The 19,662-nt window shown below is 42.5% G+C and overlaps 1 protein-coding gene across 4 annotated transcripts in view; it reads left to right on the forward strand.

Annotated features, from left to right (window-relative positions):
* The window catches only part of ACO1 (aconitase 1), a 65,204-nt gene that overhangs the window by 41,302 nt on the left and 4,240 nt on the right, over positions 1-19,662 (forward strand). For 3 of the 4 annotated variants that reach the window (XM_087444709.1, XM_087444708.1, XM_087444707.1), the window contains 9 exons: positions 1,094-1,229; positions 2,079-2,163; positions 2,963-3,119; positions 4,635-4,759; positions 6,410-6,514; positions 7,233-7,375; positions 9,161-9,308; positions 13,327-13,449; positions 14,637-16,254. In XM_087444709.1, the coding sequence (XP_087300835.1) occupies positions 1,094-1,229; positions 2,079-2,163; positions 2,963-3,119; positions 4,635-4,759; positions 6,410-6,514; positions 7,233-7,375; positions 9,161-9,308; positions 13,327-13,449; positions 14,637-15,029 (1,415 nt within the window). In that variant the 3' untranslated portion in view covers positions 15,030-16,254. Of the gene's footprint in view, positions 1-1,093; positions 1,230-2,078; positions 2,164-2,962; positions 3,120-4,634; positions 4,760-6,409; positions 6,515-7,232; positions 7,376-9,160; positions 9,309-13,326; positions 13,450-14,636; positions 16,255-19,662 lie in introns of those variants that run through there. The other variant, XM_014786003.2, reaches the window with a different exon arrangement.

The following is a 19,662-nucleotide window of genomic DNA, read 5'->3' on the forward strand; positions in this document are numbered from 1 at the left end:
AATACATAATGCATAATCGTCTTTAGAATTTACACAGAAAATAAGTAGAAGAAAGCAAAAAAAGATGAATTTCTGGTAAAGCCTAGAATCTTATGTCAGACTTTGGAAGAAAAAAAACTGTTGTCACGTCACGACTATTGTCTGTAAAAGCCCTGATAGGCCTGTTGTACAGTGGAACTTAGTCTAGCTTAGTGGTGTTGTCAGGTGCATCTGAATTAGGGTACAGGGCACTGGTTGATAAAACTCACCTGCCTCTCATGCAATTCTGGTTAAGCAGTTAATATGTACCTGCAGAGGTTCATTAATATAAGATCTCCTTAGTTTCCAAATTTTTGATCATCCCCAAGAGTTCCTCTTGTGCCCATAGACCAAAGAGTATCAGCAATTCTTCCTTTATGAAATGGACAAGTGCATAAGGGAAAACCTTCTTTGTCCAAGAATTCATCTGTTACCACCTAAGCTTTTCTTGTCTGAAGCAAACCAGTTTCCTTGACAAGTCACCAGCGTTTCTGTAGGTTTGTGTCTCTTTATACCCTCACTCCTCATTTCTTTCCTGCACCTGTCATCCGTCCAGCGTCCTGTAATGGTCTCTGTATTTGCCGAAAGTATGATGGACCAGGAACTCTTCATCTTCCACTTCGAGAAATATCTGAGGACTAGATTTTTCCTTCTAGACTGACTGTTTCCTCACCGACCAGTACACAATTCATATACGTTAAGAAAAGGAGCTTCCAATTATAATTTTCATCCAAATGAAACATAATTAGAAAGATCACTTTCCCTCCAAAAATTAAAAACTCATTCTGTAATATATTCCTAAACGGTTCTAGGTTTATCTCTTAAAAAAAAAAACGCATCTCTTTCTCCATTTCCATGACTAATTTTGAATTTACTGCATCCATGAAAATGCCTTTGGGCCAGTGAGCTTTTGATGTCTGTGAGGCAGCAGAGATGGCGGAAGGCGCCTACATGAATGGGGCTTTGTCAGGCGGTGGCAGGAAGTGCAGACTGGCGAGTCGGGCTCTTTCCTGACCTGTCCCTGGCACCTCAGGCAGGCGGCCACCTACACGGCGTCTGTGCTTACCGTTCACAGGGCTGTTAGCAAAGAAAGCTGTGGATGCTGGCCTGAGCGTGAAGCCTTACGTCAAAACCAGCCTGTCTCCTGGAAGTGGGGTGGTCACCTACTACCTCCGAGAAAGTGGCGTCATGCCTTATCTGTCTGAGCTTGGGTGAGGGAGAATTTTCTTCTGCACCATTGCTTTTGTTGTGTTTTATTCCACACGTATCTTGCCGTGTCACCTTGTCGCAGATGCAAGCTTATCTGATGTCTCTGATGGCATAGTCTTTTGTCTGATGGTAAGTAGACTTAAACCGTTACATTCCAGCAGAGCAGGGCCCTCCCGTGGACAGTTGTGCTGTTGTTCGTGAGACGAGGGCGCCCGTGAACGGCAGAGCAGGGGCTGAAATCAAGCCTGTGCTGTGGCGTAGTGCTGCACCCTCCTGGAGGAGGGGGCGCCTTTTCTCTCTCAGTTGCACAAAGGTATCGTAGGAGCCGGCATTGGCTCTGCACCTGGGAGTCTGCCCTTCGGTATGAAAATAATTATTTACCGTGGCTAAAAATGTTCTGACTCCTTGAAGGAAATTATTCGTTGCCAAATGCAGTTTCTCCAATTTCCCCATTATTCCTCATTTGGATGACATAGATTTTATGCATATTCATTTATTCATAGATTTTATTCATATTTCATTTACAAAAGTCAGAAGCCCTTGGGATTATGTAATAAAAGTAGTGAATAGAGACATTAAATTGCATATCTGATTTCAACTTTTAAAAAGTCTAGATCATTCAGTTAGACTCTTTTTTATAAGTTACTCAAAAAGGAGTGTAATTGAATGATCTAGAATGGATGAATAGTATATCAAAATACTCCCAAGAATGAAAGTGTGATAGAAACAGCCATGCACTAAGCTTATTTCCTGTGCTGGGATTCTCTCTGTATCAGTGGTCTCTAGGGACTGTTACCTGCAGAGGGCTCCCTGAGCCTTATTCTCCATCTTGTGCTTCTCTTCTGGCACAGGTTTGATGTGGTGGGCTATGGCTGTATGACCTGCATTGGCAACAGTGGTCCCTTACCTGAGCCTGTGGTAGAAGCCATCACGAAGGTAAGTACAGAGGAGGCTGTGGGTCTTCACAGCTGTTGTCTCTTTTCATGTGATGTGTGACCAAAATGCTGGTAACTTCAAGAAGGTTCTGGGAAGCAGGGGATGTGGTTAGATGTATGGTTTTTGGAGTCAAGCTAAACTTACTAGCTGTTCAACCTCGGGCAAGCTCATTAACCCCTTTGTGCCTCAGTTTTCACAATGCTAAGTTGGAGATGGTAATAGTGCCTGTGTCATAGAGTTGTGAGCATTGAGATGATAGTGGACATAAAAGACTCTGTGTGGTGCGTGGCACACAAGTGCTGAATAAATGCTGGTTTTCACTACAGAGGGTTCCAGAATTGTGTGTTCCTGGTTCAAAGTCAGACAAGTCTCCACACAAATGAATCTAAATTAAATTGCATTAGCTTAATTTTTGTCCCATAAATTCTGTAGTGTTGAGAAACACTATTTGGTTTGCTTTGCATGAATTATAGAATTCACGTACGTCACTGTGGCTTCCTTTAGCTTTCAACTTTGAGTCTTTCCCACCTGTTCTTAGGCCCCAGACAGCAAAGTAACCACGGTGTTGTCTTCTGACCTACCTGGCATTTTCTCCTGAGCAGAAACCACTGGGCATGTCTCTCTGTGTCTTTTACCCAGAGTGTCCCCCACAGGGACATCCCTGTGTGGCCCCCTGCAGGGGAGAGGACCAGGTGAAAGGGAACTGAAAGAGCCACAGCCACTCTGGCAAATGGTCTAAGACGAGAAGCCAAGGCAGTCTCTTCTCTCTGTGACCTGAGTTTTCTCTCGCCTTACGCAGGGGGACCTTGTAGCTGTTGGAGTTCTATCTGGGAACAGGAATTTTGAAGGTCGAGTCCACCCCAATACCCGGGCCAACTATTTAGCCTCTCCGCCCTTAGTAATAGCATACGCCATTGCCGGGACCATCAGGATCGACTTTGAGAAAGAGCCATTGGGTAAGACTTTGTTTGTGTGGTTACAATCTTTTTTCCCCTGAATTCAAAAATATTACTGGAAGAAAGTTACTGCTTTCCTTAATAAATAATGGAGGATAGAACTTCCAGAGATGAGATGAGAAGGAGAGTCTTTTCTTTATGCCCCAAGACCCAGCTAAGACATAACTGAAATAAACCAGAATTTACTAAAGGGTAAAGGATAACAAAAGAGAAATGAAGTAAAGGAGTGGAGAGCTCGCCATTCTGGCTTCTTGTCTGGTTCCTCTTCCCAGCTCCTGCTTTACCCTAATGATAGGCACTGTTCTACTGTCTCCTCTGTAGGAACATCCCAGATAGTTCAGCTTCTCAAAATTCAGGGGAAATGATGCTTTGTGTGCTTTCCTCTGGTCCTGCTTGCTATACCCTCAATCCGTTCTAAGCATGTTAGACAATATGAAAACAATGCCCCTTAAATTTAGTTTTAGGAAATCATAACTTCAGAGGTACAGTTGATCCTCACTATTTGTGGATTCTATATTTGCAAATTTGCCTAGTCACACAATGTGTTTTAACCCCAAAATCAATACTCGTCCTGCTTCCGTGGTCATTCACAGACCTGCACGGAGGGGTTAAGACTTTGAGTCACTCAATGTGCATATTCTCAGCTGAGGTTGATCAAGGCGGTTCTCTGCCCTTTTGCTTTAGCTGTCATACTGTAAACAAGTGTCCTGTTCGTGGTCTATTTAGTGCCACATTTTTTGCATTTTTGTGCTTTTTGTTGGTGATTTCACTGTTTAAAATGGCCCCCAAGTGCTGTGCTGAAGTACTGTCTAGTGTTCCTAAGCCCGATGAGCCTGTAATGTGCCTCGTGTTAGACAGGCTCCATCCAGGCAGGAGTTACAGTGCTGCTGGCCGTGAGTTCAAGGTCAATGCATCAACAGTGTATATTAAATAATGTGTCTGTAGGGCCAGCCCGGTGGCTTAGCGGTTAAGTGCTTGTGCTCCACTACTGGCGGCCCGGGTTCGGATCCTGGGCTTGCACTGACGCACCACTTCTCCGGCCATGCTGAGGCCGAGTCCCACATACAGCAACTAGAAGGATGTGCAGCTATGACGTACAACTATCTACTGGGGCCTTGGGGGGCAAAAAAAAAAGGAGGAGGATTGGCAATAGATGTTAGCTCGGAGCCGGTCTTCCTCAGCAAAAAGAGGAGGATTAGCATGGATGTTAGCTCAGGGCTGATCTTCCTCACAAAAAAATAAATAAATAAATAAAATTTAAATAAGGTGTCTGTAAACAGAAACACACAAGAAGTGAGGTTATGTATTGATTGGTAGATGAAAATGTTGTGATGAGAGACTCTTAGGACCTTACCCCTGTGTTTCCCTGGAGGCAGTGATTCGTTATTCACTAATGCAGTATTTACGTAAACTTTATAGGACGTAACAACTGTGAAGAACAAGACTTGACTGTATGTAATAATGAAAATGGGGTATTAAGTGAAGTTTTTCTCATTCATAAACATTTTTTCCCAGGGGTAAATGCAAAGGGACAACAGGTATTTCTGAAAGATATCTGGCCAACTAGAGACGAGATCCAGGCGGTGGAGCGTCAGTACGTCATCCCTGGGATGTTTAAGGAGGTCTATCAGAAAATAGAGGTGAGGTCCCCCCACCTGCCCCCAGGGATCTAAGGGGAAGCTGCTTCCTTGTGTCATAACCTTAGGCCAATGAGGGTATAAACTCTAGGAAGTAACGTTTAATTCCTCAGAGAACTAGGGAAGTGGTTCTCAGTCATTTCTCTCCTGTGACTCACGTTTGTACAAACCCCATACTCCCCAGATGTTCCCAGATTTGGACAAGTGGGCGGCAGCCTCAAGAAGAGAAGCCCCAGGTTGTGTGTCATCCCTGGCCAGCTCGCCGTAACACTCCCCCTTTTCTCAGACACCCCGGGGTGTTGTGTCACCTGTGGATGAGGACCCCCGACATCACTGTAGTGTGTCACTGAGGTGGAGTTATTTGGTTGAATGCGCCTCTCTGAATTATTTGGATGCTTAAAAAAAATAAATAAATAAAAGCCACTCAGAAGGAAGCACCAAACCAGCAAACTGCTAAAATAAATAAAACCTTCTCTGCACGTTACAAATAGGGAGAAAATGTATGGGGCCCAGTGTTATTTTCTGAGACCCTTGGGTTTTATTCCTCCCCCTGCTTTCTGTGTTCGCTGGCCCAAGGGCTGCCGACTGGGGCTTGGGTTGGAAATAAGAGAGCCGACTGTCTGGGGAGAGGGGTCAAACAGGGGTCATATTCGTGCACTCCACCTTCCCACGAGTGGCTCATTGGGCAATGGTATGGGGGAGTTTGGGGGGCATTGGATTAAATGCATTTCTCCAAAGGCTGAGTTAATGGACCTGTGGAGAGAATTCAGGCTGATTTGAATGCATAGCAGCTGTCATTTGCTATCCAATGTCCATGTGACCTGGAAGTCTACTTCCCAGAATCTTCAGAGAGTAAATAATTTCCCCTTTGGTACAGTCTGGATTATTACTTCATAAGTTATATTTATAAGTGTATGGATTAGTTATCTGTTGCTGTACAGCAAACTACCCCAAACCTTAGTGGGTTGAAACAGCAAGCATTTATTATCTCACAGTTTCTGTAGGTCAGAAATCCAAGTGCAGCTTAACCAGGTGCCTCTGCCTTCACAAGTCTCCAGTCAAGGTGTGATCTGGGGCTGCGGTTCATCTGAAGGCTCAACTGGGGCAGGATCCACTCCTAAGGGCTCTCACGTGGTTGTTGGCAGGATAAAGTTCCTCACAGGCTGTTGGACTGGGGGCCTCAGTTCCTTGCTGACTGTTAGCTAGAGGCCTCCCCCAGTGCCTTGTGCCTTGCTCCGTGGGTCTCTTCACAGGTCACAGCATAGTACTGGCTTCTGTCAGAGCAAGCAAATGAGAGAGCAAGAAAGGATGAGAGAGACAGAAGGCAGAGTCTCTTTATAACCTAATCTTGGAAATGAGTTATTAGGTTCCGCTCATACTCAGCAAGAGGGGATCACTTAATGGTGTGAATCCCAGGAGGTGGGGGGGGGGCGTCCTTGGGGCCATCTTAGAGGCTGCCTATTGCAGTGTACGTGTATTTTTAAGTGACTTAGCATGGCATTGTCTACTATAAAGAACTCTTTTGTGTGACTAGAATAAGAATAGTTTTATAGTACTCTTAGCTTGAATATACGTTTTGTATTTGCACATTAAATTTTCCTTAGAATGGAATGTGATTAGATCTGACTTTCTTTCTTTTTTTTTTTTTTTAAGACTGTGAATGAAAGCTGGAATACCTTAGCAGCCCCATCAGATAAGCTGTATTACTGGAATCCCAAATCTACGTACATTAAATCACCACCATTCTTTGAAAACCTGGTATGACTTTTTATTTTTTATCATAATGAGTTCCTCAAAAGATTTCTTTCCTTATAAAATCTACTTTATTACCCCAGACCCTTGATTTGACACCCATTTCGTTAAAACTCTTACTAACCCCAAGAGATCATACTGGGGAGTTTTGGAAGCTGGGACATTTGGCCTACAGTTTCTCTGTCCAGGGCTTCTGTGTGGCTGTGTGGGGACACCCTGGTGTTCAAGTACCACCTGGACGTACACTCAATGAAGTCTGAGGGACTGTTCCAGGAGAACATCCCCAAGGCCCGCCACATTTAAACCTTATACCCTTAAAAACAAGGGGATTCTTTCCTGAAACTGATGATCAAGGAGTCTGTGCTCCCCTGGGTGGATCCCTGTGGGAAGGGGATGGGAGTAGAAGCCAGGATTCCAGTTGTCCTCAGCATTTGAGGAGTTCTGTGGGTGTGGAGAAAGAGAATATCATTTGCAGCTGCATCCCTGTTGCTTTTGAGGGAATAGTGCCAATACTTGCCTTTCCTTCAAGGGGGAGAGATGAACGTTTTGGGTAAATTCACTTTACTTTTCTAAGCATCCCTGATAAAACTGAAAAACTAGAATTTTCTGTATGTTGATGTAGGGCTATCATCTGGTTGAGGTCCTTGGAGACGACTATTGGGTGTCCCAGGTGACTTGATGGAGAAAACCTGGGCAGACACTGACTTGTTGTGTTCTTTGCTAGACTTTGGATCTTCAGCCCCCTAAGTCTATAGTGGATGCCTACGTGCTGTTAAATTTGGGAGATTCAGTAACAACAGACCACATCTCTCCAGCTGGAAATATCGCACGGAACAGCCCCGCTGCTCGCTACTTAACTAACAGAGGGTAAGTGTGAGCGAGGTGAGGAGAGACACAGGTGAAAGTGGAGTGAAAGAGGCCAGTATTTCTCATTTCACATGGTCTCTTGGGAATCAGACTCTGGGGCTTGGAAACTGAACCCTGGGGCTTGGAAACCCATCACTCTTTCTGTTTGCTGCTTCACAGCTTCCATGGGCGACGCCACCAGCACGTGAACCCCAGCGGGGTGGGGGGAAGGAGACCTTCTCTCTGAGCAGGTGTACTCATGGGCTCAGCTGTCATCCCTGCCCTCTGCTTGGCTCATTGTTAAAGTACAAGGCTCTGCCTTTAACCTGTGGCAGAGCCCGGTGACACTGAGGCACACAGCAGGGGTATAACCATTGCTGGTTGAGACATATTCCTCCCAGGGCACTGCTCCAGCGATTCCAGTTCACACACCCGTTCCTCAATCCTTCAGTCATATACTGATTTTAACAGGTATCATTCCAGTATTATCTCCTGTTATCTAATATAGCTGTATTCATCAAAGTCAGTCTCAAATCTGACTTTCCACGAGAATCATCTGGGGAGAGAAAAATTCCTAGTTCCTGTCCCCGCCTCCTAAATCAGCTTATTCAGGGATGGGCCCAGAGCCAATTTGAGGGACAAAATCCAACACATTTTTTTTGGGGGGGGAGGAGAAGGATCAGCCCTGAGCTAACATCTGCCAATCTTCGTCTTTTTGCTGAGGAAGACCGGCCCTGGGCTGACATCCGTGCCCATCTTCCTCCACTTTATATGGGACGCTGGCCACAGCATGGCTTGACAAGCGGTGTGTCGGTGTGCGCTCGGGATCCGAACCAGCGAACCCCTGTGGCCACAGCGGAGCACGCGCACTTAACCACTTGCGCCACCGGGCCATCCCCAACACAATTTTTTGATTAGTAATTGTTGACGTCTTTTGAGACACGGACTCTTGAGGGAATTGAATGGAAGCAATTAGAATAACTTCCCAAAAAATGCTCACATCCACAACATTTTGGATATAATCTCCAGGGTTCATAGACATGCTCACCTGCTCCTGAAGCCCATTCATAGACTCTCTCAATCCTCGGATTGGATCTAACCTCTAAATGATATTAACACTCACACAAGCTCCATAGCATTTTAAGAAACAGCCCAGTGAACTGCTCACTGTGTTCACTGTAAGATGCTATTCCTGGCATCACAAAGTTTCCTTTCTTTGGGGCTCACAGGAAGACTTCTCTGAGTTCAGGACCAGGAATAGCTGTTCCGCCTCTCTGGTTCTGCTTTGATTTTTATCCTATGAAAGTTGTGAATCATGTTGCCAGTTGTGTCTTCCTTTGTGTCGAGTTCCTGATAACTCGGGGACAAATCTGAACCTGCTCCTGCTTAGTTCCTGGGACGTATTTTGTGTTTCCCCCATTCTTGGCTCCATCTGACTGGCCTACTCTCGTGGTTCTCTCTGCTTCCTTTCTCTTATCTGTTTTCAGTGTTTGACCTTTCATGAAGTTTTATAGGCTACCCTATTGAATAAATAAAATCAATACTCTTGTTCCTCCTGATTTTTCTACCCAGATTTATACGACTGTAAGTTGACCCTGGGAGAATGTTGGTTCCCACCCTTCACCCCCCACTTCTCGCCTCTCACTCTGCCCTCAGTTGAAGCCACAGGCACAGCTTTTCTGCCTTGGAGAACAACGCTTAGTGGAGTTAGAGAAACAGCTAGTTTATGGGTTTTTCTTTTCTTGGTGTAAGTTTAATCTTCGCTTGGTTCACTAAACCAGCTCCTCTCCTGCTTTGCGTTATTAGCCTGACTCCACGAGAATTCAACTCCTACGGCTCCCGCCGGGGTAATGACGCCATCATGGCGCGCGGGACATTTGCCAACATTCGCTTATTAAACAAGTTTTTGAACAAGCAGGCACCACAGACTATACATCTGCCTTCCGGAGAAATTGTGAGTATTGTCGAGAAGCCAGCATGTGTCCGGCTCTGGGTGTTTGGCTGTTTACACGGTCACTTTCCTTCCAATCTTATTTTTTCTTGACAGCTCCATCCTACTCTGGCTTCCTATAGCCCCTCTTGCCTGGTGTCCATATATGTAGAGTTTATCACTGATGGAGTTTGTCCCTTTGAACTGTAAAACCTCCTCTTCCTGCTTAGAGATTCTGCTTTGTGGTTTAACTAACTCTAGTTTCCTGGGAGTTGAGGTTATAAAGCCTCTGAGTGAAACTTCATCAGTTCAGAGTATTTGAGGGAAATTCCAGGTTAAAGTAGAGGATATTCATCCAGAAGTGCTGTTATATGGCCTTATTAGCATTTAATGTAATTCACCATACCACTAGGCAAAGGAGGGATGCAGAGCCCTGTAGAGGCCTGCCTGGGTCCTGACAGGACCCATTTGGAGTTGGCGTGTTACAGCTGGAATTTTCACAGATGGGAGGCATGCAAGAGGTGGGGAAGGCCTGCGCTTGGAGTCAGACAAGCCTGAGTTCAAGTCCCTGCTCCACCACGTGCCAGCTGTGGAGCCTTCGGCAAGTTACTTCCCTCTCCGAGCCTTGTTTTTCTTACCTGTGAGGTAGAAATAATATCTACCTTGTCAGGTTCTCGGGTTAAACTTCAATAGAAGGACGTGCAAAACACTAGCATATTATCTGGCACATGTGGTGGGTCCTCAGGGTCACTTCCCTCCTCAGCAAATGCCGTGAAACTGCTTGAAAACTATTTAAGCTACTTGAGAAATAATCCTCTCAACTTAAAAATAATAATATCTAATATTTATATGGAACTTGCTATATCCCAGGTACTGTTCTAAGCTCTTTGCATTTATCGACTTATTTAATCCTCATAACAACCCTTTGAGGTAGGTACCGTAATTATCCGTGTTTTAAACTGGGAACTTGAAGCTTAGTGAGCTCATTTAACTCCCTCAGGTCACACGGTAGAGAAGCTGAGATTAAAACTCATGGAATCTGGCCCCGCAGTCAATGCTGTTTACCACCACACGTGCCGCCTCCCTGTGACTGGTCATACTTTTGTAAAGCAAACTCTTTCTTCACAGATAATCATTGATCACCAGAACCCAGCACAAAGTCAATGCTCAGTAGAAATTTGTTGTATCAGGGGTGATAAACAGACTGTTAAATGAAAAAGGTACAATTAAATGGTAGAATGCCCAGGAGCCCAAAGGGAAGGACTTGCAGTCCTGGACGTGGAGGGCCTCCAGTAAACGGTCGCAGAGAACTTCGCCAGTTCTCGCCGTGACGGAGAACTTCAGTCAGAGGTTTAGCACCTCATCTTAAATAAGGAGACAGAATCAGAGATGAGCAGACATTTGAGCCAAGCCTTGAACTTGAAAGACAGACCTAGACAAAGAACAGGGGAATAAAAGGAAAGAAAACCGAGATAATGTGAAGAGTAGAAGAAAACTTGAAGACAGTTGTCTCCTCACAGTGATAAGAGATGATTTTCTGTTGTTGTAAAGTAATCAGAGGACAAGAAAGAGCTTTAAATTTAAAAAAGCTCCTCATAAAATTCACAGGAAAAGTTGAGAAAATCTCCCAGAATATAGAACAGAGAGACAAAGGGAAAATTAGAGAGAAAATGTAAGGAAATTAAGGAACTGAGGAGGCCCAACATCTAACTGAATAGAGATGCTAAAAAGAGAACAGACCAAACGGAAGAGAGGAAACGATCACAGAAGCGACACAAGGCAGTTCCCCGACTGCAAGGTCTGCGGCTCCGGAAGGAAAGGCCACCGCAGGCCCAGCTGACTGATCAAAGAAGACCCACGCGAAGTCACATCCCTGTGAAGTTCAGCACAGCAGCGAGAAGGAGAAGGTCTAGAACCTTCCAGAGAGGGAAAAACAGCTTACATGCAGTGACTGGGGATCAGAAGGATACCAGTCCAGCTCAAAGCAACACTAGAAACTTAGGCCAAGAAAAATGGACTTTGCACCCCAAAGTCCTATGTCCCTCATACTACCAGTCAAGTGAAATTAAAGTATTAACACATTCCGATATTCAAAAGCTTTAAAAATATCCCTCAATCCCTGTCTCAGGAAGCCACTTGGTGAATGCATTCCATCAAAATGAGGAATAAACCAAAAAGGGAAGATGTAGGATCCAGGAAGAGGAAATGCAGGGAATCCCAGGATGTTGGTGAAGGAAGATTCCACCATCACAGGAGGCTCCGTGTCCAGAGAGCAGTCAGTGCAGATGGGAGGACCGAGGGCTCCAGGAGTCGTATTTCCATGGAGAAGATTTTAAATGATAGATTGCCTGATACGGCTGAATGTCTTTAGAGCAGATTTGCACTTTAGGCAGAGCGTTTGGGGATTAATTAATGGGTAGGGACGTAGAAACAAGTGAGCACACACAAAAAATGAAAATTATTAATTCCAGTGGAAATTTTTTTAGATTGCCAAGAAAAGGAAATCATAGTACATTACGTGACTCAGGTATAAATAGCATTGACATAATCGTCATAATGCAGACACCAAACACCGACTCACCAAAACGTGTGACATAATGCTGTTGGGACGCTGGGGAGAGGGGACGTGTGGGGAGGGGACCTTGGGGAGCGGTTCTTAAAAACCAAATCTTCATCAAAGGAGGAAATCGACGGATGATAAAAATGGAGAAATGAAGAACTGGCAGTTTAAACATAATACCTAGAAGTTATAGAGGCACGATAACAGAAGAAACAACTAAATTTTATGTTCTCTTCTTTAGAAGAGAGGGAGAGTGCAGCGAGTGCTGCTTCATAAGCTGTTTAGTACTCTCTGCGGGGCCCGTGTAACAGAAAAGTCGGGAGGCCGGAATCCTAGACCTGCCGAGTCCCTCTGATCTTGGGCAGCGTGATGGGCTCTGCCAGGTCATTGGGGTTGACAGCTTTGCGGCAGTTTTGAAAGCACTTTAAAACACACATTCTTAATACCCAAAGCTACTAATAGATACCCCTGAAAATATCAAGTAGGTTGTTTTTTTTCTGGTTTTGGAAAGGATCCAGACTATTTGGTTGGACAGAGAAAGCTTTTACTGTCTTTATAGCAGTTTCTGTCTATATTCATGAGTTCGATCCCACTGAAGATGCAGAATCCTACCCCGACTGAGGAAATGCCATGTGAAGTTAACCACGGCTCCCTCAGTCCTCCAAAATAGTGATTTGTGAACGCCTCCCTGACAGTTTGATTGAACACCTTTTAGAGCTCTTTTCAAGTGAAACACTCTCTTTTGAAGGATTTTACTTTCTGACCCCCGTAGCCAGGGAACACACTAGTTTCATGACTGCATCTCCAGCGATGATACCAGATGTCTTTGTGAAGTCTCAGCTCAGCAGAATATTTGGAGTTCCTGTGAGAAACAAATGGATCTGTTTGTGTAAGATGTTTCTCATGTGTGCTAAAATATTAGTTAATCCTTCCCTGTCCTTCATTGATTGGTGCTTCCATCTGTATATCTATTGTCTCTACCCTTGACGTCCATGTAGAAGGGTGACTAATACAAGTTTGCATTTTATGTAATTTCAGAATATGTTGCTTTCTTTGTGTTTGGCTACCCTTAGCAACTTAGCATCACTGAGTCTCTGATACTGAGTCGAAACCAGTATTTGGTGGGATTCTCTGTTTTTTAAGCTTTAAAATAGTTTAATCAGTGGAAGAGGGGGAAAAAATCTGATCTAGTTTCCTTTTTCTTCCTGACACTCTAGGATTTGAATGTTTTTCTAAAACCAGGACAACAGTTAGGCATTTCAGTTAAAAGAACATAAAATTCAGTTTGGGAGGGGTAAATAGATGGAGTTAACTGGGAATTTGTAGACCAGGTGGCTGATTGGTTGAGTTTTCGGTTTGCTTTGCGTTGACTTAACCAGCTGCAGACCCTCTGACCCTGAACCTCTCACCAGGTCTCGCTGGCCTGTGTCCACACTCGGTGCCTTTACTGCGTCTGTGAAACCTTCCTCTTCTCTTCCCCAGCTTGATGTGTTCGATGCTGCTGAGCGGTACCAGCAGGCAGGTCTTCCTCTGATCATTCTGGCTGGCAAAGAGTACGGCTCGGGCAGCTCCCGAGACTGGGCGGCCAAGGGCCCTTTCCTCCTGGTGAGTATGACGCAGAGATCACCCGGCTGGTGGCTGCCCCTCTGAACCAGAGGGACGCTGGGGGAGGCCCAGGAATCAATTCTGTTGCTTTACCTCCACGAAGATGTGGTGGCAGAGCAAGTGCAGAAAAGCTTGTAGTGGTGGTTCATCTGCTGTTGCTGGGTAGATCTGGACTGGCTTCACTCGGTGCAGCTGATCTAGACTTGAGCTGGTTCCCTGAGCTCAGACATTCATATCCTGCGAACCATGGATCTTTGGGGCTGTCTATAGGACAGTTGGGGGTGGGTCTGTGAAGTCTCTGAAATGATGTCCAAAAGTGTGTGTGTGTCTTTAATGGGGAAAGGTTTCATGGTTTTCCTAACATTCTCAAAGGTTGAGGACCCAAAATTTATTTAAGGTCGTTGTCCCAGGTGAACACAAGGGATAAGCCAGGGCTCCTGCTACCGTATTGTCTGTCAAGTTCACAAAAGGGAAGAAGTGAGGAGCGGGGCTTTAGCTAAACTTGGGGAATGCACTTTCTACAACTGCTTTTCACGGCCTGTAAAACTCGGCTTATAGACTGGGTAGAGAAGGAAGCTCTGTCTGTGTGTGCACAGGCAGCTCTGTAGGATCTCCAGGCATCTCAGGGCTTGACCTGCTCCGGGTGTCCTCGTGGGAGGGGCCGCGCAGGGAGCAGAGAGCTTTCACCTCTGGAGCATTGGCTTGCCCCGAAAGCAGGGAAGAATCCTGCTGCCCCGATTTGCCCCTCAGGGTAGGGTAAGATGGCTTAGCTGATGTCGATTTAAATGATTTATGGCTCAAGCAAATCCATGCACTTGGGAAACACTGAATAAGTTGATATCCGCAAGTGGAGTGAAAAAATGTATCTGGCTGGCAGGCAGCCCTCCAGACATCCAGGCTCCTAAAAATGTCTTTGAACATCACATCTATTTTTTTAATCAATCATTTTGCTCTGTGGAAAAGATGTTCTTGGATTAGTTGGTAGTATGGCAAAGGCCTGCCTTTTCTAGAAACTGCTGAAAAGAACCAGAGAAATTACAGAAGAAAAGGATTTCAGGAAGGGGGCTGGGGGCTGATAGTAGAAATGAGATTCAGGCCTCGAGCAGTCAGGTGGGGCACCCTGAGCTCTGATGGAGGAGAAGAGAGCCAGCGCCCGAGGACCCTCCAGAGTTAAAACTTCTCTACAGAACTTCCCAGCTCGGACACTTCCATCTGCAGCTGCCCCGCCGGAGTCTCTCGGCAGTGCTGGCTGTTCTCACGCAGACTGGGGTGGACAGGTGGGATCTACAGCATCTGCAGCCCTGCACAGCCATTTACACAGAGCCAGCGACGTGGAGAGTTGTGTGTTCACAAGGATTTCCACTCCCCCCAAATCAGTACATAATACATATATGCACAAATCCATACAAAGTGTCTCCTGTTCTGAAGAGTCCGCCCTTCCTCTGTATTTGTTTTTAAATTTGGAAACACCCATGGGATTTTTAAAACTACCTATGCCTGGATCTCATGCCCAGAGATTCTGGTTTAACCGGTCATGGGAACAGCCTGGACCTGGGGACTTTGAAAGCCTCCCCCAGTGATTCTAACATGGAGCAAAGGTCGGAACCACTGCTCTATTCCCACAGTTCTCATACCTCACGAGAATCCCTGTCTTCCTCCCCCCACACTCCCTGCGAGAGATTCTAATGCAGTCCCTCTGGAGTGACCCAAGAATCTACATTTTTAACAAGCTCCCCGAGTGACCCTGTTGCAGGGAGTCTGCAAAGTGTACCTTGGATGTCAAGAGACCTTTTAGGGGTATCTTCATACTAAACTACAATTAACTAATATTTGAGAATGAGGTGTGCTGTTCATCGAATATCCCAGTCTATTGATCATTGCTATATAATTGCCAGTGTCGGGGGAAGAGGGAGAATCTCCCTCTGCCCTTTTCCTTAAGGTTTCTATGGCTGGCCAAATAATTAACAAGACAGGTTAGCAGGAGAAAATAATACCAAGTTTAATAACATGTATACATGGGAGAAAGCAGGGACACTGCGTTTCTCAACACAATAGCAGAAATTCTCATCTTAAATACCAGGTTCAGCCAATGACAAAGGAGGATGTTGGGGGTGGGGGGAGTCAGTTACAGGAGATTACCACTAAAGCACAGTAAACAAGAGTAAGGTTATTATGCAGATTTAAGACCTCACCTTCCACATTGATAAGCCTCTAGAAATGAGGCCATCCCCCCTCTTCCCAAAACAGAGAGGGAGATACCTTTACAAATGGAGATTTCCCTTATAAATGTAAATGATTGTCTGGCAACTCCTCGCAGGGCCATCCAGAGAATGTGGCCAGAGAGACAGAACTTTTGATAAGATGGGCTTGTTGGTGCCTTTTCTATTGTAACCTCCATCTTACATTATCTTTACAGCCATCATGATAGATCTGTTCTAGGAAGGAGCCACCATGTCAAATTCTTTAGGCAGTTAGTGGGGGAGGTCAAATGTCCCTAGAGAAAACAACCAAAGTAAAGAGATAGATTTCAGGGTGGCCAAATCTTGATCTCCCACAGTCCCGCCTTTGAAACTAGAAGTTTCACAGTCCTTTTGAAACTTAAAGAAGTTTCATAGTCCAGAAGCTGAGTTGGTAGGCTGTTTCATTTCACTGAACACATTTTTTAGTCTTGATAATAGATCAGTTTAATTAAGTTCATTTTAGAAGGTGGTGATGCAGGTGGGCTCTCAAGGTTACGCCTATATTATGGAAGCAAGCAATCAAGTATTTAATAGAAGCATTTCTATGTAAACAAAAGAAAAACAAGGTTAAAAAACAAGGTTAATGGTTGGAGCAAATTGTAAACTAGTTTCTGAGTTCAGAGGACAGCCAGTTAAGAAGATTTTTAGATGTCAGCATCAAAGTATCTTTTGCAGTTTAAAATGTCTCTGATGATGTCGTCAGGTCATCTCTTAAGTTTATATCAAGTCCATCAGCTTCAGTTTGTAAGGCTTCAGGAAAAAGGGCAGGTTTAGTTTTTAGTGATTCCAAATGAAAATGATGGGAAAAAAATGAAAAACATTAGTTTGGAGATCTGTAGCCAGATATTTTAGGAGACTAGAAATCAGGATCCAGTCCAGTCAACAGATATAAAACAAAAACCTCAAAAGACAATTAACAAAACTAGGATCTAATATCTGCAAATGTATACTATAGTTTTTACTGAAATATAATTTTTCTCTCTAAAATCACCCTCATTTTTATTAAGATAGCCAAATTAAAACTAACTAGTTTGCAAAATAAGTCTAGTTCTAATAAAGTTGGCCCAATTATTTACATAAGTACAGCAAGAATAGCAGTTGATCACATAGGCTCTTTTAAATCTGCTTTGCTGGAACTTTTTATAAGGAATCTCACATTGAACTTTAAAGGCCTCTCCAGGCCAGGAAAGCCAAGCCAAGGATTTTGTCATCAGACTTTGCCTGTAATACCTACAGATTTGGGTGAATTCCTCTCTTCCGAGGTTCCCCCAAAATATTTCGAGGTTCCTTGTACCTGCCAGATAAGTGACATTCTTTACTTATCCTGGTAAGTGCTGCTTGGAACATAAAGGCACCAGGCCAATATTTTCACGTGGCTTTATTCTATAAAGTCCAATCTTCATTCCTCAAAAGCTGTATGGTTATATCACAAATATGATGTTCCAGTCACAACCTTGGTAATATAACCCATGTTTCTAATTGTGTCCTGTTATAAGGAGAACAGATTCTTATTGAACTTATGCAAATAACTATATTGCCATGAAAACAACAATACTCACTCACTAAGAGTTTTTAAATTCTGGAGGGATCAGGTAGAGAGAAAGAGAAATATTTCAATTTTACTTACAAAAGTATCATTTACCAAATTGCTATAAGTCATAGCTAGCTCAGGAGAAAAGAGAAAAAGTTTTCCTTAAATCTGAAAAAACAAAACATTAAAAATTCAGCAATACTTCAAATGAAAAATCATAAAAATTATAATCATCTTTATCAGTTCACTCAGTCCTGTATAATCCATTGTTGATCCCAATCTTTTTGTTAGCAGCTTCATGAAGTTATCAGTCTCTCCAACAGATTTTTGTAATTTCTTACCAAGTTCAGTTTTATGATCAGAAAGTTTGTCAAAAACCTGTATTCCAGTGTAAATGTCAGAGTCCTTTCCATGAATTTTTTTGAAGTTGAAACATTTTGCAAAAGCTCTTAGAGCAAAGAAATGTCTGTAAACAAAAAGACTTCAAAATGGCAATTGACAGAGAAATTTGGTTAATTTTGTGACATACAACACTTTAAAATAATAACCAGAATTATGATTGATAACCAGGACAGATCAGAATTTCAGTAATGTTATACAATTTTAAAACACCTATGTCAATAACATTTGCCCACATAATACCACCTAAGCAGACTTATCATCATTTGTCTGACAATGCTTTCCATGTAATTTAACATACTGAATAAGCCTAATAAGTTAAGTATCTTTCTCCTTATAGGAAGAGAGCAAATTTCTTTGAGAAGTTCCAGGGCCCTTTGAAAATTCTCAAAGAAAAAGAGTAAAAAAAAGACTTTATTTAAGATATGAATTTTGGGGAAGCTTGTCAAAAATATAAACAGTCAAGTCAATGCAAACAGAGCACTAACAGTCCGAAAAGCCTTAATAGAGAGACCTCAGTCTTTTGAACACAGGAAATTATTTTAAGTTTTTTTTTTTTTTCTGTCTTTTAGGTAGACTTACCCAAAGGTAAAGAAAAATCTTTTGTAACCTCTTTATCAAGTTTAAGAAAATTATCCTTTTAAGAGAAATAAGACCAAATTATAATTTTGTACCAGCTTACTTTTGATATTAAAACTCATTTACTTAATTAAATTTATTTTAATCTTAGCCAACTTGACCATGTAAAAACTCTTTTTCTAGAATTCTTTCTACAAACCTTCTATAACTTTTTTTTTACATTCAGAATTTGTCTTATGCCTTTTTTTTTCCTCCTAGTACTTGAGGACAAATTTATCTTTCTTAATCAATCAAACAAAATATTTTTATTCTTTGTATTTTTTTTTATATATTTGATTTTCCCTGTACACAGATATATTTTTTTTTAATTTTTAGTAGCTTCAATCACATGTATTAATTAGAAATTTTAACCTCTAGAAACCTTAATTTGTAAGTAAAAACTAAGTAAACAATTATAAACTTTCTTTTACATTAGTATCTTGTGGCTTGGAAAATTTATAAACACTTCATAACTTTTAGAAATATGTTACTTTATAGTACAATCTTTTAATAAAACACAAGACATGTTTACTAGTAGACCCAAAACATCTTTTAGTTTTCCTGCAATAAAAAAAAGCCAAAGTAGACAAACCTATATTTAGCAATCAATGTCTAATATCTTATTTGGAAATGATGATACTCAGTGAATTTTTATCATAAAATTTAGCAAAACTCTAAAGTTTTAAGTCACCAAAAAGAGTTTGGAAGCTGTAACCACCATAACATAATTATTGTTTAAAGTTCATCTAACATTTATCTTTTTCACAACTATTTACTTGTTCCCAATAATTATTTAGATTGCCTATAAGACTTCATAAGACATCAGATAAAATTAGCCATCATTTAAATTACTATTTTTGTTAACCAGTTCTGTAATAGAAATAACATCAGTTTTTTCCTATAAAATTTCATGTAAATTTCATCACCTCTTATACCTTTAAACACAGTTATCATTAAGATTTTTATCAATAGGTCTTGGTCTTCTAATTTTGGACAAGAGAAACATTCCCAGTCAGACATTTTAAAACATATAAAGGCAAAGTTGATGTAACCTCTTTATATAAAATTAGCTCAAACATTCTAACCTTTCTAATCTTATCAACACTTACACTTTTACATGTTCTCAATTCAATTGTAACCTGAGTCAAGGTCTTAAGGCTATTTAAATTTTTCCCTTCTTTTTTCTGGCCTTTTCTTAGGTACCAAATAAATAATTATGTGAGAGCTCTCAAAACAATTTTTTTTCCCCAATTTAGAAGTTTTTCCAATTCAAAGGATCCGTCGTCTGGCCATTGACGAGTAGGATTTTCATTTGTATATTTATTCCAATAGTGACTCGAACCAATAAGCCTTTTTTTTTTTTTAAAGATTTTATTTATTTATTTTTTCCCCGCAAAGCCCCAGTAGTTGTATGTCATAGCTGCA

The sequence above is a fragment of the Ceratotherium simum genome, chromosome 20 (genome assembly GCF_057802395.1).
Source record: "Ceratotherium simum simum isolate JZ-2026a chromosome 20, ASM5780239v1, whole genome shotgun sequence".
NCBI lineage: Eukaryota > Metazoa > Chordata > Mammalia > Perissodactyla > Rhinocerotidae > Ceratotherium > Ceratotherium simum.